Source organism: Oncorhynchus keta, chromosome 35, assembly GCF_023373465.1.
Source record: "Oncorhynchus keta strain PuntledgeMale-10-30-2019 chromosome 35, Oket_V2, whole genome shotgun sequence".
NCBI lineage: Eukaryota > Metazoa > Chordata > Actinopteri > Salmoniformes > Salmonidae > Oncorhynchus > Oncorhynchus keta.
In genome coordinates, this window is record NC_068455.1 from 30,034,250 (window position 1) to 30,056,634 (window position 22,385).

The 22,385-nt window shown below is 46.0% G+C and overlaps 1 protein-coding gene across 1 annotated transcript; it reads left to right on the forward strand.

The window, feature by feature from the left end:
* Nucleotides 1–150: 150 nt before the first annotated feature.
* Nucleotides 151–22,115, forward strand: LOC118369243 (jun dimerization protein 2-like). Its single transcript, XM_035753701.2, has 4 exons — nt 151–449; nt 15,341–15,558; nt 21,061–21,165; nt 21,252–22,115. Exons 1-4 carry the CDS (start codon nt 362–364, stop codon nt 21,432–21,434), a joined length of 594 nt encoding a protein of 197 aa, XP_035609594.1. The 5' UTR covers nt 151–361; the 3' UTR covers nt 21,435–22,115.
* Nucleotides 22,116–22,385: the final 270 nt, after the last annotated feature.

Consider the following 22,385-nt stretch of genomic DNA (forward strand, 5'->3'; position numbering starts at 1 on the left):
TAAGTAATCCTTCTCACCCCCCATAAGGATATGGTGAATAATATCATAAGGTGAATGCACCAATTTGTAAGTCGCTCTGGATAAGAGCGTCTGCTAAATGACGTAAATGTAACGGCAGGTGTAAATTACACACGGAATCCCAATTGAGGTGCGTGGGCAGACGACAGGGTCTGTCCTGTTCTGCACTGGGTCAGTGGAGGGGTTTGTTTTCTGGTTTCTAGGGGAGGGACGGATAGGACTTCCCCACTTCTTGCTCCCACTTTGAGCTGTGCTTTTTACATCCCAGTTTACGTCTAGTTGGCATAACTCATTTCCGCATTCCCAAATCCTCCCAGATAGGGATCACTATTTAAACGGGCTGATGCAACGGTTTCCAATTTTTAAAATATACTCTCGACCTTCAGCTGACAAGAAGAAAGGACAACTGTTGCACTCGGGATCAAAGTCAGGTAATATATTTTCGTAGTCGAGAAACATTTATTATACTGGGGCGCCACACTTGAGTTGCGAATGTGTGCAATTCATGAGTTTTTCAGTGGACAATTGTGCACAGTCGTGCAATTGTGCAATCCCGTTCTTTCGTTCTCTTTGGATTGGGCAGCAATAGCCTAATTTAAGCATTTATGGAGTTTATAAACGTTCTTCACAAGAGATAACTTTACACTCAGTGGTTTTCATCTGTTTAGTATGCACGCTTGCAGACCTACACGTTTATTCATCCCAATAAAGTGGTTCTCTGCAACTTAATTTTTCCTGAACGAACATGTATAATTGGTTTAACGTTTCATCACTGCAAAAGTCCGTTACATAACATGCATGCCATACTGAATATATAACTAATGCTTTGAAATGAGTCATGACTCAAGTGTATCATTATTAACCAGGTTTACTTTTCTTGTTGCTGTGTAAACACGGGCTTTCAGGAGTTTGACAAAAACGTGATGGAATTCTGACAATGTATCAATTTAGTAGGTAGCCTACTATTTACAGTGGACGCTGGATCTATTTTTTCTGTAAAATAAAATAGGCTTCTGGTAATAATGCTCATTTCTCAACTATTTTCAGCTCTCTGTTAATGAAAGGTTTCTTTATTTTTCCACTTTCTGTTTTAGTATTGAAACTTTTCCTGTTGCATACCCAAATCATTGAGTAATGAACACATTTGTATCGTTCTTATTCATATAATACATATTTCAATTTAATTACATTTTCTAATCTGCCTTTATTGGGACATAGATTATTGGTATGAATGGTGAGGTTGCAGGTACACAAATCTCCAAAGGCGTCTTGACATGAGACATTGGATTGCTCATAAACCCTTCCTTATTGTTCACCATTCTGTCCTTACTTTCACTGGGAGGGAGAAAACATGTTTCTTTGTGAATGCAATGTAACTGCGCTTTACAGGACCACAGGACATTACATTAAGATATACATTTTGTTCATTTGGCAGATGCACTTATCCAGAGCAACTTAGTCAGGGCATTAACATAAATGACCATGATGTATTTGTCTCTAATACAAGGACAACAATACATCTATTAGATCATTTTCTTAGATATCTGCAATGACTGTGTAATTGCAGTTTAGCCTGCACATAAACTGTGCTATGGAGATATTTGTATTATTGTTCATTAAAATTGTCTGCACATTCTTATGGCTTTGTATATAGATGCACATTACAGTTGTTGCATAAAAAAAAACATTACAGACACCTGGTTGTTGAAGTATGTGACTACTGCATAGGCTACTAAAGCTGCCACAAAGGTCATTATCGTGTAGCATTGCAACTAACATCATAACAGTACTAGTTTCAACAATACCAGAGGAGTTCCACATATTACTTCCAGGTTTTTGGGCTTGGTACTTTCCTTTTGAGGAACTTTAGAACTGATACTAATTATATGCTGAGACAAAATGATGGACATTTGCTTGTATTTTCTTGATTTAAAAATGGGTTTCAGTCTGGTACAATCAAAATGTGCACCACATAGCAAACATTGAATCACGTTCTGCACATAAGGTGAAGCAGGCTAAGACAGGTTTTGCTAAGACATACCAATATCTATTCTGTTAGTTAGCTCTCTCTCTCAATCTATCCAGGCAAAAGTTTGGACGCACTTACTCATTCCAGGGTTTTTCTTTTCTTTTTACTATTTTCTCCGTTGTAGAATATTATTGAAGAAATAACTATGAAATAACACATGGAATCATGTAGTAACCCAAAAAGTTTAAACAAATCAAAATATATTTTAGGTTCTTCAAAGTAGCCACCCTTTGCCTTGATGACCGCTTTGCACACTCGGGGCATTCTCTCAACCAGCTTCATGATGAATGCTTTTCCAACAGTCTTGAAGGAGTTCCCACATATGCTGAGCACTTGTTGGCTGCTTTACCTTCACTCTGCGGTCCAACTCATCCCGAACCATCTTACTTGGGTTGAGGTTGGGTGATTGTGGAGGCCAGGTCATCTTATGCAGCACCCCATCACTCTCCTTCTTGGTAAAATAGCCCTTACACAGGCTTGAGGTGGGTTTTGGGTCATTGTCCGGTTGAAAAACAAATGTTAGTCCCACTAAGCACAAAACAGATGGGATGGTGCATCACTGCAGAATGCTGTGGTAACCATGCTGGTTAAGTGTGCCTTGAATTCCAAATAAATCACTGACAGTGTCACCAGCAAAGCACCCCCACACCATCACTCCACCTCCTCCATGCTTCATGGTGGAAACCACACATGTGGAGATCATCCATTCACCTACTCTATCAAAGACACGACGGTTAGAGACAAAAATCAGACCAAAGGACAGATTTCCACTGGTCTAATGTCCATCGCTCGTGTTTCTTGGCCCAAGAAAGTCTCTTCTTCTTAATGGTGTCCTTTAGTAGTGGTTTCTTGCAGCAATTTCACCATGAAGTCCTGATTCACACAGTCTCCTCTGAACAGTTGATGTTGAGATGTCTGTTACTTGAACTCTGTAGCATTTATTTGGGCTGCAATCTGAGGCTGGTAACTCTAATGAACCCTTTGCCTTGACACATTTGCACACTCTTGGCATTCTCTCAACTATCTTCATGAGGTAGTTACCTGGAATGGTAAAGCAGCCAGGACTTCATGGCTTCTCTGCAGCAGAGGTAACTCTGGGTCTTCCTTTTTTGTGGCGGTCCTCATGAGAGCCAGTTTCATCATAGCACTTGATGTTTTTTGCGATTGCACTAGAAGAAAGTTCTTGACATTTTCCAAATTGACTGACCATGTCTTAAAGTAATGATGGACTATCATTTCTCCTTGATTATTTGAGCTGTTCTTGCCGTAATATGGACTTGGTCTTTTACCAGATAGAGCTACCTTCTGTATACCACCCCTACCTTGTCACAACACAACTGATTGGCTCAAACACATTAAGGAAAGAAATTCCAAAAATTCACTTTTAAAAGGGCACAGCTGTTAATTGAAATGCATTCCAGGTAACTACCTCATGAATATAGTTGAGAGAATGCCAAGAGTGTGCAAATTTGTCAAGGCAAAGGGTGGGTACTTTGAAGAATCTAAAATATAACATATATTTTGATTTAACACTTTTGGTTACTACATGATTCCATATGTGTTATTTCATAGTTTTGATGTCTTCACTATTATTCTACAATGTATAAAATAGTAAAAAATAAAAACCCTGAATGAGTAGGTATGTCAAAACATTTGACTGGAACTGTGTGATATATATATATATACACACACACTGACAATTACAAGATTTTCATCCGTAAAGCCAAATTGGGTTGTATCTGTGCAATGGTAATATTTTTGTAAATTATTTACTTAGTTGAACAGAATTTGCTGTAAAAGGAGGGCAAATGGAAGCTGTTGGTAGATTTAATGTTGCACATTAGGGCAGTTAGGTGGTGGAGGGAGGGGGCAGATAGAAAGGGCTAGCATATTCTTGAGTGAAACAGGCTACACTTGCATGCAAATACACAAAAACCTCGAATTACTTGTCTTGGTACCTTGCCCAGAGTGAGGTTATTGGCTTACTTTGCTTGGGTCCCATTAATTGCAACTCAACGTTGTACGACTAAACGGCATAGGCCCAAGCTGTATAGACATTTGAAGGAAACCTTCAGTACTTTCTATTATTTGGGTCAGAGGTAGGACATCCTGTATCAATGTTTGAAGTTTTATTAGCCGTATGTACGGGATACACATGGTATTCACCGTCCAACAAAATGCTGACTTGCAGGTTCCTTCACAACAAGAATAATCAATAATAAAATATAAAAAATACAGACATAAAGTAAATGGCTCAGTACAACAGAATACATTTTTTAGCATAAGTATAATACAAGAAGGCACAATGTTTAGTCCAATATTTACACGTTTTGGAGAAGGGGGGTTTGGGAGGCAAGTGTTTAAGTTGTGCAGTATTTATCGATCATAATAGGAGTCTGGTAAGTGTGTGTGTGTGCTAAGTTCTGGAGAGTCTGTGCAGGTGGTCAGTCCAGTTAGTGTTCAGCAGTCTGATGGCTTGTAGATACCAACAGACTCCGAGACAGTTTCTATCAGACCTCAAGCTCTGATACCGACTGCCTGATGGTAAGGGAGTGAACGGCTTGTGGCTGGGGTGTGTGGGGTTCTTAATGATGCTGAGGGCCTTCCTCAGGCACCGTTCTGAGTAGATTTCCTAGATGGGTGGGAACACGGTCCCAGTGATGTACTGGGCCATCTTCATCACAATCTGGAGGGCCTTGCGGTCGTGGATGGAGCAATTTTCGTTCCAGGCCGCGTTCCAACCAGTCAGGGCGCTCTCGATGGTGCAGCAGTAGTATATGGAGAGGACCCGGGTGGCATGTGAATTTCTTCAGCTGCCTTAGAAAGTAGAGATGCTGTTGCACCCTCTTGACAAGTGTGGTGGTGTTGTTGGTCAATGTCATGTCCTCAGTGATGTGGACACGGAGGAACTTAAAACTGCTGACTCTACTGCAGTCCCGTTCATTTGAGTCAGGTCATGTTCCCTCCTCTGCTTCCTGAAGTCAACAATCAACTCCTTTGTTTTGCTGATGTTGAGGGAGAGGTTGCAAGTTCACTTACTTCCTCCCTGTAGGCTGACTTGTTGTTAGTTATCAGGCCTATAACTGTGGTGTCATCAGCAAACTTGATGGAATTAGTGTCATGCAAAGCCATGCAGTCATAGGTGTATAGGAAGTACAGCAGAGGGCCGAGGAAACTTTAAGAGTCAGTGTGGAGGAGGTGTTGCCAATCCTCACAGCCTGTGCTCTGCTCGTCAGGAAGTCCAGGGTCCAGTTGCAGAGGGTGGTGTCCAGAGCCAGAGCTTTGTGTTGAGCTTGGAGGGAACAATAGTGTTGAATGCTGTACTGTAGTCAATGAACAGTATTCTCACATAAGTGTTCCTGTTGTCCAGATGTGTTACGGCTGTGTGAATAGCGTTGGAAATGGCATCCTATGACATGCTAACTTCCAAACAAAGAAAACAGTTTCTGTTCTGTTTGTTTTTCCCTCATCATTCACTCAGCCATTACTTGAATGCTTGCATATCCTGCTGAGCTCAAGCTATTTCTATTTTTAGATCTTTTGGAAGAACACTGTACATTCAGAACAAAGGTATACGCTAATATGATTCTTTACCCAGGTTGTACCCCAGGGGTGTTATTTAGTTGGTGTTGTGAGTATATCTGTAAGTCCATTTCAGTCCATAATGTGGTGGGAAATGTGAAATCAGACGGTGGTCTTGTATGCAGCATGCAACAGGGAGAGTTGTGGTATCTAGCTGTTCTTGGCTACCTGTCTCTACGCACCTTCTCTTTGATTTTAGAGCCGGTTGATTTTCATGGCAACCTTTGCATTGAATAGTAGCAAAATAATGAATGGCTGATGCAAGCTTACAAATGAGTGAGGCAAAATTTTGGAGAGTCAAGTAGTTAATTTAAAATGCTTTTGTTTAAACAAACGATATTGAGACACTGTTAAATGAGCTACAGTGTAACCTAAACAAAGCAAAAAAAGAAATGTCCCCTTTTCAGGACCCTGTCTTTCAAAGATAATTTGTAAAAATCCAAATGGCTTCACAGATCTTAATTGTGAAGGGTTTAAACACGGTTCCCCATGCTTGTTCAATGAACCATAAACAATTCATGAACATGCACTTGTGGAACGGTCGTTAACTCAAATCAAATGTATTTATATAGCCCTTCTTACATTAGCTGATATATCAAAGTGATGTACAGAAACCCAGTCTAAAACCCCAAACAGCAAGCAATGCAGGCGTAGAAGCACAGTGGCTAGGAAAAACTCCCTAGAAAGGCGAAAAACCTAGGAAGAAACCTAGAGAGGAACCAAGCTATGAGGGGTGCCAGTCCTCTTCTGGCTGTGCTGGGTGGAGATTAATAACAGAACATGGCCAAGATGTTCAAATGTTCATAAATGACCAGCATGGTCAAATAATAGTTATCACAGTGAACAGGTCAGGTTTCATAGCCGCAGGCAGAAAAGTTGAAACTGGAGCAGCTGCACAGCCAGGTGGACTGGGGACTACAAGGAGTCATCATGCCAGGTAGTCCTGAGGCATGGTCCTAGGGCTCAGGTCCTCCCAGAAAGAGAAAGGGAGAATTAGAGAGCATACTTGAATTTACACAGGACACCGGATAAGACAGGAGAAATACTCCAGATATAAAAGACTGACCCTAGCCCCCCAACACAAACTACTGCAGAATAAATACTGGAGGCTGAGACAGGAGGGGTCAGGAGACACTGTGGCCCCATCCGATGATACCCCCAGACAGGGCCAAACAGGCAGGATATAATCCCACCCACTTTGCCAAAGCACAGTCCCCACACCACCACATCGTTAAGACACTAACAGCGTACAGACGGTAGGCAATTAAGGACACAGTTATGAAAACTTAGGACACTAAAGAGGCCTTTCTACTGACTCTGAAAACCACCAAAAGAAAGATGCCTAGGGTCCCTGTTCATCTACTTGAATGTGCCTTAGGCATGCTGCAAGGAGGCATGAGGACTGCAGATGTGGCCAGGGCAAAATAAATGCAATGACCGTACTGTGAGACGCCTAAGACAGCGCTATATGGAGACAGGACCATCAGCTGATCGTCCTCGCAGTGGTAGACCACATGTAACAACATCTGCACAGGATCGGTACATCTGAACATCACACCTGCGGGACAGGTGCAGGATGGCAACAACTGCCCGAGTTACACCAGGAATGCACAATCCCTCCATCAGTTCTCAGACTGTCCGCAATAGGCTGAGAGAGGCTGGACTGAGGGCTTGTAGGCCTGTTGTAAGGCAGGTCCTCACCAGACATCACCGGCAACAACGTCGCCTATGGGCACAAACCCACTGTCGCTGGACCAGACAGGACTGGCAAAAAGTGCTCTTCACTGACGAGTCGCGGTTTTGTCTCACCAGGGGTGATGGTCGGATTTGTGTTTATCATAGAAGGAATGAGCGTTACACCGAGACCTGTAATCTGGGGATGGATCGATTTGGATGTGGAGGGTCCATCGTGGTCTGGGGTGGTGTGTCACAGCATCATCGGACTGAGCTTGTTGTCATTGCATCGGACTGAGCTTGTCATTGCAGGCAATCTCAATGCTGTGCGTTACAGGGAAAACATCCTCCTCCCTCATGTGGTACCCTTCCTGCAGGCTCATCCAGACATGACCCTCCAGCATGACAATGCCACCAGCCATACTGCTTGTTCTGTGCGTGATTTCCCGCAAGACAGGAATGTCAGTGTTCTGCCATGGCCAGGAACGAGCCCGGATCTCAATCCCATTGAGCACATCTGGGACCTGTTGGATCGGAGGGTGAGGGCTAGGACCATTCCCCTCAGAAATGTCTGGGAACTTGCAGGTGCCTTGGTGAAGGACTGGGGTAACATCTCACAGCTTTAACTGGCAAATCTGTTGCAGTCCACGAGGAGATTCATTGCAGTACTTAATGCAGCTGGTGGCCACACCAGATAGGGACTCTTACTTTTGATCTTGACCCTCCCCTTTGTTCAGGGACACATTATTCCATTTCTGTTAGTCACATGTCTGCGGAACCTGTTCAGTTTGTCTCAGTTGTTGAATCTTGTTATGTTCATACAAATATTTACACATGTTTAGTTTGCTGAAAATAAACGCAGTTGACAGTGAGAGGACGTTTCTTCTTTTGCTGATTTTATATATGTAACGAGTTTCCTCCTCTTCTTCCGAAGAGGAGAGGCGAAACGGATCAGAGGACCAATACGCGGCGTGGTAATTTTCCATGGTACTTTTTTAATGCTTTAAGGTACACATGAACAAACTAACAAAACAAGAAATGTGAAAACTCAAATTACAGTCCTATCTGGTGCACACACAGAGACAGGAAACAATCACCCACAAACACACAGTGAAACCCAGGCCACCTAAGTATGATTCTCAATCAGAGACAACTAATGACACCTGCCTCTGATTGAGAACCATACTAGGCCGAAACATAGAAATTCCCAAAACCTAGACAAACAAACATAGACTGCCCACCCAACTCACGCCCTGACCATACTAACTAAATACAAAAACACAGAAAATAAAGGTCAGAACGTGACAGTACCCCCCCCCAAAGGTGCGGACTCCGGCCGCAAAACCTTGACCTATAGGGGAGGGTCTGGGTGGGCGTCTGTCCGCGGTGGCGGTTCTGGCGCGGGACGCGGACCCCACTTCACCATTGTTTTTGTCCGCCTCATTTTCCGCCTCCGTGGCTTTCTCACCATGGCAACCCCTCTCAATGACCCCACTGGACAGAGGGGCAGGGGCTCTGGCGCCTCTGGGCTGAGGGCTCTGGCGCCTCTGGGCTGAGGGCTCTGGCGCCTCTGGGCTGAGGGGCTCTGGCGCCTCTGGGCTGAGGGCTCTGGCGCCTCTGGGCTGAGGGGCTCTGGCGCCTCTGGGCTGAGGGGCTCCGGCAGCGGCGCCGGACAGGCGGGACGCTCCGGCAGCGGCGCCGGACAGGCGGGACGCTCCGGCAGCGGCGCCGGACAGGCGGGACGCTCCGGCAGCGGCGCCGGACAGGCGGGACGCTCCGGCAGCGGCGCCGGACAGGCGGGACGCTCCGGCACGGCGCAGGACAGGCGGGACGCTCCGGCAACGGCGCAGGACAGGCGGGGACGCTCCGGCAGCGGCGCAGGACAGGCGGGACGCTCCGGCAGCGGCGCCGGACAGGCGGGGCGCTCCGGCAGCGGCGCCGGACAGGCGGGACGCTCCGGCAGCGGCGCCGGACAGGCGGGACGCTCCGGCAGCGGCGCCGGATGGGCGGGACGCTCCGGCAGCGGCGCCGGACAGGCGGGAGCACCTGCAGAGAGGAGACAGAGAGACAGCCTGGTGCGTGGAGCTGCTACAGGAGGCAGCGGCGCCGGACAGGCGGGACGCTCCAGCAGCGGCGCCGGACAGACGGGAGGCTCCGGCAGCGGCGCCGGACAGGCGGGAGGCTCCGGCAGTGGCGCCGGACAGGCGGGAGGCTCCGGCAGTGGCGCCGGACAGGCGGGAGGCTCCGGCAGCGGCGCCGGACAGGCGGGAGGCTCCGGCAGCGGCGCCCGGACAGGCGGGACGCTCCGGCAGCGGCGCCGGACAGGCGGGAGCACCTGCAGGGAGGAGACTGAGAGACAGCCTGGTGCGTGGGGCTGCCACAGGAACTACCAGGCTGGGGAGACTTTCAGGAGGCTTGGTGTTAGGAGGAGCCTGAAAGACCGGGCTGTGGGGGAGCACTGGAGCTCTGGTGCGCAACCTTGGCACCACTTCCCCAGGCTGGACAACTACTCGAGCCCGGACCCTCCAGAGTGCAGGCACAGGTTGAACCGGGCTGTGGGTAAGCACGGGAGATCTAGTGCTTACTACACGCACCTCTCCCCTAGGCTCCACTCCCACAGTTGCCCGGTACGAGCGGAGCGCAGGCAGAGGACGCACTGCACCCTCCCAGCGCCCGGAGACACAGCACGCAGAGCCGGCGCAGGATAACCTGGACCAAGACTGCGTACCGGCGACCAGACCCGCTGAGCAGGCACCATACGCCCTGGCTCAATGCCCACACTCGCATGGCACTCTCGGGGGCTGCCCTATAGCGCACCGGGCTATGGACACGCACTGGCGACACCGTGCGCTCAACCGCATAACACGGTGCCTGACCAGTAATGCGCTGCTTATCATAAGCACGAGGAGTGAGCTCAGGTCTGCTACCTGGCTTAGTACCACACCTCGTGTGCCCCAAAAAAAAAAAAATTTGGGGCTGCCTCTCGTACCTGTCGCACTGCCGTGCTGGCTCCTCATATTGCCGCCGCTCAGCTTTCGCTGCCTCCAGCTCTGCTTTGGGGCTGCGATTTTCCCAGCCCGTGCCCAGGGTCCCTCTCCGTTCAGTATCTGCTCCCATGTCCAGGAGTCCTGTGATGGTGGCCTCTGTTGTTGCTGCTGCTGCTGCTGTCGTCGCTGTCCTTTACCACGCCGCTTGGTCCGATTTTGGTGGGTGATTCTGTAATGAGTTTCCTCCTCTTCTTCCGAAGAGGAGAGGCGAAACGGATCAGAGGACCAATACGCGGCGTGGTAATTTTCCATGGTACTTTTTAATGCTATAAGGTACACATGAACAAACTAACAAAACAAGAAATGTGAAAACTCAAAAAACAGTCCTATCTGGTGCACACACAGAGACAGGAAACAATCACCCACAAACACACAGTGAAACCCAGGCCACCTAAGTATGATTCTCAATCAGAGACAACTAATGACACCACAATCGGACCAAGCGGCGTGGTAAAGGACAGCGACGACAGCAGCAGCAGCATCAACAACAGAGGCCACCATCACAGGACTCCTGGACATGGGAGCAGATATTGAACGGAGAGGGACCCTGGGCACGGGCTGGGGAAAATCGCAGCCCCAAAGCAGAGCTGGAGGCAGCGAAAGCTGATCGGCGGCAATATGAGGAGCCAGCACGGCAGTGCGACAGGTACGAGCAGCCCCAAATTTTTTTGGGGGGCACACGAGGGGGTGGTACTAAGCCAGGTAGCAGACCTGAGCTCACTCCTCGTGCTTATTATGAGCAGCGCATTACTGGTCAGGCACCGTGTTATGCGGTTGAGCGCACGGTGTCGCCAGTGCGTGTCCATAGCCCGGTGCGCTATAGGGCAGCCCCGAGAGTGCCATGCGAGTGTGGGCATTGAGCCAGGGCGTATGGTGCCTGCTCAGCGGGTCTGGTCGCCGGCACGCAGTCTGGGTCCAGGTTATCCTGCGCCGGCTCTGCGTGCTGTGTCTCCGGGCGCTGGGAGGGTGCAGTGCGTCCTCTGCCTGCGCTCCGCCTCGACCGGGCAACTGTGGGAGTGGAGCCTAGGGGAGAGGTGCGTGTAGTAAGCACTAGATCTCCCGTGCTTACCCACAGCCCGGTTCAACCTGTGCCTGCACTTTGAGGGTCCGGGCTCGAGTAGTTGTCCAGCCTGGGGAAGTGGTGCCAAGGTTGCGCACCAGAGCTCCAGTGCTCCCCACAGCCCGGTCTTTCAGGCTCCTCCTAACACCAAGCCTCCTGAAAGTCTCCCCAGCCTGGTAGTTCCTGTGGCAGCCCCACGCACCAGGCTGTCTCTCAGTCTCCTCCTGCAGGTGCTCCCGCCTGTCCGGCGCCGCTGCCGGGCTCCCGCCTGTCCGGTGCCACTGCCGGAGCTCTCCCGCCTATCCGCGCCGCTGCCGGGCTCTCCGCCTGTCCGGGGCGCCGCTGCTGGAGCGTCCCGCCTGTCCGGCGCGCCCTCCTGTAGCAGCTCCACGCACCAGGCTGTCTCTCTGTCTCCTCTCTGCAGGTGCTCCCGCCTGTCCGGCGCCGCTGCCGGAGCCTCCCGCCTGTCCGGCGCCGCTGCCGGAGCCTCCCGCCTGTCCGGCGCCGCTTCCCGGAGCCTCCCGCCTGTCCGGCGCCGCTGCCGGAGCGTCCCGCCTGTCGGCGCCGCTGCGGAGCGTCCCGCCTGTCTGGCGCCGCTGCCGGGCGTCCCTCCTGTCCGGCGCCGCTGCCGGAGCCTCCCGCCTGTCGGCGCCGCTGCCAGAGCGTCCCGCCTGTCCGGGCGCCGCTGCCGGAGCCCTCAGCCCAGAGGCGCCAGAGCCCCTCAGCCCAGAGGCGCCAGAGCCCCTCAGCCCAGAGGCGCCAGAGCCCCTCAGCCCAGGCGCCAGAGCCCCTCAGCCCAGAGGCGCCAGAGCCCCTCAGCCCAGAGGCGCCAGAGCCCCTCAGCCCAGAAGCGCCAGAGCCCCTGTCCCTCTGTCCAGAGCCCCTGTCCCTCTGTCCAGAGCTTCTGCCCCTCTGTCCCGAGCTGCCCCTCTGTCCAGTGGGGTCATTGAGAGGGGTTGCCATGATGAGAAAGCCACGGAGGCGGAAAATAAGGCGGACAAAGACAAGGGTGAAGTGGGGTCCGCGTCCCGCGCCAGAACCGCCACCGCGGACAGACGCCCACCCAGACCCTCCCTATAGGTCAAGGTTTTGCGGCCGGAGTCCGCAATTTTGGGGGTACTGTCACGTTCTGACCTTTATTTTCTGTGTTTTGTGTTTAGTTAGTATGGTCAGGGCGTGAGTTGGGTGGGTAGTCTATGTTTGTTTGTCTAGGTTTTGGGAATTTCTATGTTTCGGCCTAGTATGGTTCTCAATCAGGCAGGTGTCATTAGTTGTCTCTGATTGAGAATCATACTTAGGTGGCCTGGGTTTCACTGTGTGTTTGTGGGTGATTGTTTCCTGTCTCTGTGTGTGCACCAGATAGGACTGTTTTTTGAGTTTTCACATTTCTTGTTTTGTTAGTTTGTTCATGTGTACCTTATAGCATTAAAAAGTACCATGGAAAATTACCACGCCGCGTATTGGTCCTCTGATCCGTTTCGCCTCTCCTCTTCGGAAGAAGAGGAGGAAACTCATTACAATATACTATACCCTATCTATCATCCTACCAAATTAATTACTTGCTACTCTCCTGGGAATAGAAGCAGATGTCCTTGCGAAACGTAGTGCATTCGGGAAGTATTCAGACTCCTAGACTCTTTCCAAATGTTGTTACGTTTCAGCCTTATTCTTAAACTGATTAAGTAGTTTTTCCCCTCATCAATATACACACAATTACCCCATAATAACAAAGCCAAAACAGGGTTTTAGACATTTGCAAATGTATTGGAAAAAGAGATGTGATAAGTGTTCAGACCCTATACTCAGTACTTTGTTGAAGCACCTTTGGCAGAGATTACAGCCTCAAGTCTTATTTGGTATTACACTACAAGCTTGGCACACCTGTATTTGGGAGTTTCTCCCATTCTTTGCTGCAGATCCTCAAGCTATGTCAGATTGGATGGGGAGATTCGGGTCTCCAGTCCTGGCTCTGTCTGGGTCACTCAAGGACATTCAGAGACTTGTCCCGAAGCCACTCCGGCGTTGTCTTGGCTGTGTGCTTAGGGTCATTGTCCTGTTGCAAGGTGAAACTTCGCCCCCAGTTTGAGGTCCTGAGCACTCTGGAGCAGGTTTTCATCAAGGCTCTCTCTGTACTTTGCTCTGTTCATCTTTCCCTTGATCCTGACTAGCCTCCCAGTCCATGCTGCTGAAAAACATCCCCACAGCATGATGCTGCCACCACCATGCTTCACCTTAGGGATGTTGCCAGGTTTCTTCCAGATGTGACACTTGGCATTTAGGCCAAATAGTTCAGTCATGGTTTCATCAGACCAGAGAATCTTGTTTCTAATGGTCTGAGAGTCTCTGTTAGGTGCCTTTTGGCAAACTCCAATCGGACTGTCATGTGCCCTTTGCTGAGGAGTGGCTTCCGTCTGAACACTCTGCCATAAAGGCCTGGTTGGTAGAGTGCTGCAGAGATGGTTGTCCTTCTGGAAGGTTCTCCCATCTCCACAGAGGAACTCTGGAGCTCTGTCAGAGTGATCATCGGGTTCTTGGTCACCTCCCTGACCAAGGCCCTTCTCCCCTGATTGCTCAGTTTGGCCAGGCAGCCAGTTCTAGGAAGAGTCTGGGTGGTTACAAACTTCTTCCATTTAAGAATGATGGAGGCCATTGTGTTCTTGGGAACCTTCAATGCTGCGGATATTTGTTTGAACCCTTCCCCAGACCTGTGCCTCGACACAATTATGTATCGGAGCTCTACGGACAATTCATTTGACCTCATGGCTTGGTTTTTGCTCTGTCATGCACTGTCAACTGTGGGACCTTATATAGACAGGCATGTGCCTTTCCAAATCATGTCCAATCAATTGAATTTACCACCGGTGGACTCCAAGTTGTAAACATCTCAAGGATGATCAATGGGAGCAGGATGCACCTGAGCTCAATTTCAAATCTCATAGCAAAGGGTGTCAATACTTATGTAAATAAGGTATTTCTGTTTTTTATTTGTAATACATTTGCAGAAATCTCAAAAAATCTGTTTTCGCTTTGGCATTATAGGGTATTGTGTGTAGATTCATGATTTTTTAAATATTTATTTAATAATTTTTAGATTAAGGCTGTAACGTAACAAAATGTGGAAAAATTTAAGGGGTCTGTATACTTTCCAAATGCACTGTATATCACTACAGTTATAAACCAAACAGATTTACAGGCAAGATGCTGGTGAACAAGTATGACACCATAGCTCTTGGATAGTGTCAGTTTAGTCAGACAAAATAGGAGGAGAAGGGATAGAGGAAGGGCCTTTATCAGAGGACCAGGGTTGGCCACATTGTCCTGAGATCCTCCAGCCACATTCCACCTCGCTGACATGGAGAAAAGGCTCATATGGAGGAAAACATGGGAAATGGATGTTTGTTGGCAATGGCAGTCTGTAGCTCTCCGTGGGATAAAGTGGAACGTGTCTGAGTCTACTTTTGTGCAGGGTTGTGTGCCTCTCTTGGCCTTCTTGGGAATTAAAAAACCCCACATAGATCCTTGCCAAGACCTCTGTAAATGGGAGTATACATACATTCCAGAAAAAAGAGAGATGAAATAATAAAATGGCCTAATGGGAGACAGCCTCGGCCTCCTGCTCTGCAACATGCCAACATTTCATTAGAGAAGGCTGCCAGGGAAACCAGGTGCACTCGTGGAAATGACATATTTAAGCCCTTTAGCAGACTGAAATGAAAGTAAACCAATTATCTGTCTACTATACCAAAACTAGAAGCAGGTTTGAAATGTGAATATTTTGAGTAAAATGTATTCAGATCTTTTCTCTGGTACAGCTGCAAAATGTTGTGAAATTTTCAGAACATGGGGACAAGGTGGTGAATTGTACATCTCAATCCACATCTTTGATTTTCTTCATGTATTTTCCTGCCCTTTTGTCCCTGTTCCTATCAGCTGTGGTCACGGCTGGGTCTTATATGATGCCGGGACCAATCCCAGATCCTCGGATGACAGCCGGCTCATTGCCCAGCCTGGGTCCCCTGGCAGGGATCCCCTACACCACACTGACTGACCAGCTCAAATACACCAACCTCCGGGAACTGGGGGCAATGCTCTCTCCACTGCACTTCCTGGGCAAGCTAGGGAAGAGGCCCCTAACCATCAAAACAGAGGTGAGATTGAAAGTTTTGCTTTGGTTCTTGAAGATGTTGCCAGAAGTTGAAATTCAGATATCTTTCAAGTAATTTTACTGTTAAGACCATTCATTTTTTGTTTTGTTTTTTTCTAACTTTTCTAACCATCACAGAAGTTTGAGTTTGAAAACATAATGTTTTGTTCCCAGACCTCAGAGGGACTTAAGTGTCTACCTAAAGGTCCAATGCAGCTGTTTTTATCTCAATCATTTCTAGATAACAATTAAATACCGTATTGTGATTGTTTTCAATTAAAATGGTCAAAAAGAAACAAAAATAGTAGCCTCTTTTAGCAAAGAGCAACTTATCAAGCAAGAATTTTGCAAGGACTGTCTGTGAGTGGTCTGATTGGGGTGGGGAAAACTATCTGATATTTGCGTCGAGGTTTGGAACTAATTTTGTAATTGGTCTATTAACTATTTACCGCCTGGTGATAACACCAAGCAGTAGTGATGGGTAACCAATGCCTTTGGGGCTTTCACTCAATTGTGCCGAAAACTGTTAATAACTGAACTTTTAACACAGTGCACCTTAGAGACATCTACTGGTCAGGAATACATAGCAGCATGGGTGCTGTTTATATAAACCTGTTTTCCCATTGCCTCTATCAAAATGTTGTGGGGCAATGGATAGGCGTGAGCGTTGGTAAACAAACTTTTTGCCCTGTTTATTTAATTTTTTACTTTGCATCCATGGTTAGTGATTTCACCAAAATGTTGGTTATTTTTCGGGTTTTAAACAACTTATTGACTGACTTCGGTTCAATTATTTGAATTTCATTTAGTTATTTTTTCTTCTTTGAACTCCATGTGCACATTGCTCTAGAAATAAATCCAATCCCGTTTGAACTGTAAGGAGTTGTAGTTTCCAACAGGTCAATATTCTACATACTTTAGTGTATTAAACTGTGGTAATTAACAACAATGACCATAATCCATAGCGCATCTACTTGTTCTGTGTATCATTTACGACTGCTATGGAAGAGACAAGAATTCGCAATCGTGAGGACATAGAGAGCAGCTGATGCTTCTCGAGGTCTCTTTACCTGAAAATGCAGGATCAAAGTGATTGATAGTTGGTATTCAGCCATCATAAAAGTATGCCTTATTTACTTAGAAGAACTACAAAACAGTGATTTTTGTCAGACAGCACAGGCAGCAGCTCCACAGAGATGAGATGATGACTTGCTTGGAATGAAATAGTAATCAAATAAAATGCACAACTGAAATATTTTATTAAAGTGAATAAATTATAGTTTGTATGTGTTAAGCAGTAATGCGCAATCATGGAACTTTTATAAATCGTTTTATTCTGTGTTACAGCATTCAACCAAAATAATTGAAACCGAAAACAGTAATTATTTTTTTATATTATTTTATCGAAACACAGCATCCTGAAGTCGCCTCTTCACTGTTGACATTGAGACTGGTGTTTTGCGGGTACCATTTAATGAAGCTACCAGTTGAGGACTTGTGAGAGGCATCTGTTTCTCAAACTAGACACTCTAATGTACTTGTCCTCTTTCTCAGTTGTGCACCGGGCCTCCCACTCCTCTTTCTATTCTGGTTAGAGAGAGTTTGTGCTGTTCTGTGAAGGGGTAGGCCATTTTGAGCCTGTAATCGACACTGTCTACACTGTATTTCTGATCAATTTGATGCTATTTTAATGGATGAAAAATGTGCTTTTCTTTCAAGAACACGGACATTTCTAAGTATCCCCAAACTATTGAATGGTTACAATGGAGCCACAGTCTCTTGTATGATTTAGGATGTTAAATAAAAATCGGAACAGCATATGCTTATCAAAACACTTGATTTAAAAGTCAGAAACACAATGTAACCAGTGTTTCAAAGAAAAAAAAGAACATCCAAACAGGGATTCGTTCCTGTGCATTAAGACCACAGACTCAATTGCTGCTGCTGTACAGGCAGAACCACCTGTCATGCGAGAACTGGAGAAGAATGTTTATATTAACCCTGTAAATAGTGCCCAGCAGGGCTCAATGTCTTGGAAGCCACAGCGGGATCCACTGAGGGAGGGATCAAACTAAGCTTTGTAAGTCATTTATTACGTGGTAACTGCTTGTCAACATTCCTTTGGCTGTTTAATTTACAATCACTGAGAAAGACAATTCTAAATAGGCACTCAAGATTCAATGGTGTGCTACAATTTCAGAATACATTATTCTACCTTATGGCGCTGCGCCCTGAGCTACAGTAGCTTTCCACCTGCTGTGGAAATGTGAAATGTCTAGATAAAAACAAAAATCTGCTAGCAGTGATCGGCTCTCTGTTACGACACCTGTCAGATGCTTGTGTGACCACCAACGCTTCCAATGTCATCATCACGTGGTATTTTTACTTTTGATACGAGCATCGATATGTTGTGTCGAATCAGTAGTGCTATCAACCATCCCATCACTACCAGGCAGGCAAAAACTCAAACTCATCAAAGCAGGCTGAGATGTATTTTCCAACCGTTCTTATAGGTAAATAGCATTTTCCGGATTTCACAATATTATTCCAACCTCGTAGTGTGGAAATACATACCATTGGTGGTTAGTGCTGTTTATGATGAGGGAGGACAACATTTTTTTTATTTTTATGAGCATGGCATAATTTCTATTACAGAATATTGGGTGACTGTCATTCATGATAGTCAAATGTTCCCTATAGCCATCATGAGTAGGCTAAAACTTAGCTTATGAATGGAAGTTTACAATGTAGGTGCACACAGGTTGAGATAAATTTGAGGTGACAGTGACACATGGACAGTGACACATTCAATACTGCCTTGCACACTCTTGCCTGCATCTAGCTTATCTAGGGTGTAATCATTAGACCAACAGTTCCAAACAAGAGTTTCTATAGGACGAATTCAGTTATTTTTTTATCCCTGTTTCGTTTGCTTCCGTTTTAAGAAATGTTTTTCAACAGAATTGGCAGAGTGAATACACCTCTGATCATGCGTAAACACCACGTTGTATTCCTTCTCGCCTCTATGCACTCTTCTCCTCTCACCTTTATCTCTTCCTTTGTGGACTTCAATGCACAACACATCAGCTGTATGTGAGCAGGCTAAAAAAAACTCCTACAATCATGCAGTAACATGAATGTTTAGTCAGTAGGCAGTTACACCGACGGGCCCTGGTGGCAATAAATGAATAAAACCAAAAGCTTACCTTGACTTGGAGGTATGTTGTTGGATAGTCACAGCCAGCTAACGTTAGCTAACATAGCATCCCTCTGTTTGAGCCGGGTGTTTGAGTAGGCTAAACTAGCCAGCTGCATTTGCTAGCTAGGTAAGTGAACCTGATCGTGAAAAATGACACTCCTCTCTTCTCTTTCATTTTTGAAAATATTAATTTGTTAAACTGTTCAACTATTGTCTTTCTCTCTCTGAGTCAATTACTCACCACATTTTATGCGCTGCAGCGCTAGCTAGCTGTATCTTATGCTTTCAGTACTAGATTAGTTATCTGATCCTTTGATTGGGTAGACAACATGTGAGTTCATGCTGCAAGAGCTATGGTTGGAGGACGTCCTCTGGAAGTTGTCATAATTACTGTTTAAATCTATGGAAGGGGGTGAGAACGAAGAGCCTCCTAGGTTTTGTATTTGAAGTCAATATAACAAGAGGAGGAGGGAAGCTCGCTGTCCTCCGGCTACACCATGGAGTGCTGTTGAGGCTACTGTAGACCTTCATTGCAAAACAGTGTGTTTTAATAAATTATTTGGTGAAATGTGAATCTATTTAGTATAGTTTTGTCTAAATGTTTTACATTTATTTTTATGAAGTTCACTGAGGAGGATGGTCCTCCCCTTCCTCCTCTGAGGAGCCTCTGCTGACATGCATGCATACAGTACCAGTCAAATGTTTGGACACACCTACTCATTCCAGGGTTTTTCTTTATTTTTATGATTTTCTACGTTGTAGAATAATAGTGAAGACATCAAAACTATGAAACTACACACATGGAATCATGTAGTAACCAAAAAAGTTTTCAACCAATCAAAATATATTTGAGATTCTTCAATGTAGCCACCCTTTGCCTTGATGACAGCTTTGCACACTCTTGGCATTCTCTCAACCAGATTCATGAGGTCGACACTTGGAATACATTTCAAATTCAAGTGAATTTGTGGAATATCTTACCTTAATGCGTTTCAGCCAATCAGTTGCGTTGTGACAAGGTAGGGGTGTAGCCCTATTTGGTAAAATACCAAGTCCATATTATGGCAAGAACAGCTCAAATAAGTAAAGAAAAAATGACAGTTCATCATTACTTTAAGACATGAAGGTCAGTCAATCCGTAAAATTTCAAGAACTTTCTAAATTTCTTCTAGTTCAGTCGCAAAAAGAATCAAACGCTGTCATGAAACTGGCTCTCATGAGGACCACCATGAAAGGAAGATCCAGAGTTACCTCTGCTGCAGAGGATAAGTTCATTGGTTACCAGACTCAGAAATCGGCAGTTAACTGCACCTCAGATTACAGCTCAAATAAATGCTTCAGAGTTCAAGTAACACACTTCTCAACATGAACTGTTCAGAGGAGACTGTGTGAATCAGACGTTCATGCTCGAATTGCAGCAAAGAAACCACTACTAAAGGACACCAATAATAAGAGGCTTGCTTGGGCCAAGAAACAAACAGGAGCAATGGACATTAGACCGGTGGAAATTGGACCTTTTGGCCTGATCAGTCCAAATTTGAGATTGTTGGTTACATCTGCCTTGTCTTTGTGAGACTCAGAGTATGTGTGGTTTCCACCGTGAAGCGTGGAGGTGTGGGGGTGATTTGTTGGTGACGTTGTCAGTGATTTATTTAGAGTTCAAGGTACACTTAACCAGCATGGCTACCACAGCATTCAGCAGCGATACACCAGTCCATCTGGTTTGCACTTAGTCCCACTATCATTTGTTTGTCAACAGCTGTGTAAGGGCTATTTGACCAAGAAGGAGAGTAATAAAGTGCTGCATCAGATGACCTGGCCTTCACAATCACCTGACCTCAACCCAATTGAGATGGTTTGGGATGAGTTGGACTGCAGAGTGAAGGAAAAGTAGACACAACAAGTGCTCAGCATATGTGGGAACTCCTTCAAGACAGTTGGAAAAGCATTCCTCATGAAGCTGGTTGAGAGAATGCTAAGGGTGTCCAAATCTGTTGTCAAGGCAAAGGGTGGCTACTTTGAAGAATCTCAAATATATTTTAAAACTGGTTTGGTTACTACATGATTCCATATGTGTTATTTCATAGTTTTGATGTTTTTACTATTATTCAACATTTGGGTGTGTGTCACAGAATATCATGTTTTTGATTGTACTGGGCCTTTAATGTTGACCAATAGCATCACCTATTGGACAGAATTATCATTAAAACAAGTAACCCGCTTTTAGATTGTTTCCTGCAGTTGAAATGGGGTCCATTTTCCACCTTGTTCGGTTTTAAAATATGTATGCATTTTCCTTTAATGTAGAGAGATGAGGAAGAAGACAGGAGGAAACGAAGGAGAGAGAAAAACAAAGTAGCAGCAGCACGCTGTAGAAACAAAAAAAAGGAGAGGACAGACTATCTACAAAGGGTGAGAGGTTTTTCTTTAATGAAATGTGAAATAATTCTCCAGTGTTCTAGGAATAAGTAATGATCTTCCTGCCCCCACTGTCTCAGGAATCGGAGAGACTGGAGGTGATGAACTCTGAACTCAAAGCTCAGATTGAGGAGCTGAAGCATGAGCGGCAGCAGCTGATCATCATGTTGAATCACCACCGCCCAACGTGCATAGTCAGGACGGACAGCGTCAAGACCCCTGAGAGTGAAGCCAACCCCCTGCTGGAGCAACTGGAGGGCTAGTGATGTCTCAGGACTCTGTCTGAGCTGAAGAGCAGGGTGTTGTTACAGTTTACAGTGAAGCCCCACTCCGGCCAAGTAGCAGCACTTCGGTATCTCTGGGTTCCTGGCTTAGAGGCAAACCAGCTAAGCACACCTGCCTGGAGCCAGAGAGCCTTTAAACACAAATGTGACCCAATGTGATTGGACTTTGTGCTGGCAGTTAAACACATTTATTTTGATGTGTTGTTATTGTTTCCATTCAGGTCCCCATAGCCTCGGCCACTATCACTGTAAATAAATAAATACATACATGGCTAAATGCAGCTTGGTGAGAAATACTCCCACTCCTGGGCAACGTGACAGATCTCTCAGGCCCCATAGGCACAGTCAGAACTTGTCCTATGTTTTTACTTGTGTACTGGTTATGAACTAGTAGGGTTTTTGAATATATTTTTTTTCTCTGTATTACAGTATGTGCTGATGGCAGACCGGTTGAGACGTTTTATTTTTGTTGGCGCAGGCGTCATATATGCACATAGCCTATGTATGGACTGTTTACATTGTAGTTGGTCTGCTATTACTTCCAAATATGGTTCTTATTTTTAAACTTACTGTATATTATATCATATAGACACATATAAGCTATCACAAAAGGTGATACATTTTGTATTTCTGTTAAATAAATAGTTCCTTTCTCCTTTTCTCCTTTTGTTATGGTTTAGAACAGTGAATGTCTATTCGAATGGTCATTTATTCCGTGATATGAATAATGGCATTACACAAATCCTAATTGTAAACGATATCATACTGTAAGTCCATGTAAATACAGCTGATGATTTGTCTATAGGGTTATTTAAATCAGCTGCTTGATTTGATCACTCTTCTCATTCATTTGTTTACAGGGTAAATGTAGTTTAACACTGCCATCTGATGGCAGATATTCATATAGGTTTTGGCTTGGGAGGCTATATG

Coding starts and splice junctions, on each gene's coding strand:
- LOC118369243 (XM_035753701.2), top strand. CDS start 362: ATGCAACGGTTTCCAATTTTTAAAATATACTCTCGACCTTCAGCTGAC. Junction 450..15,340: donor GCACTCGGGATCAAAGTCAG/GTAATATATTTT, acceptor TGTTCCTATCAG/CTGTGGTCACGGCTGGGTCT. Junction 21,166..21,251: donor GGACAGACTATCTACAAAGG/GTGAGAGGTTTT, acceptor CCACTGTCTCAG/GAATCGGAGAGACTGGAGGT.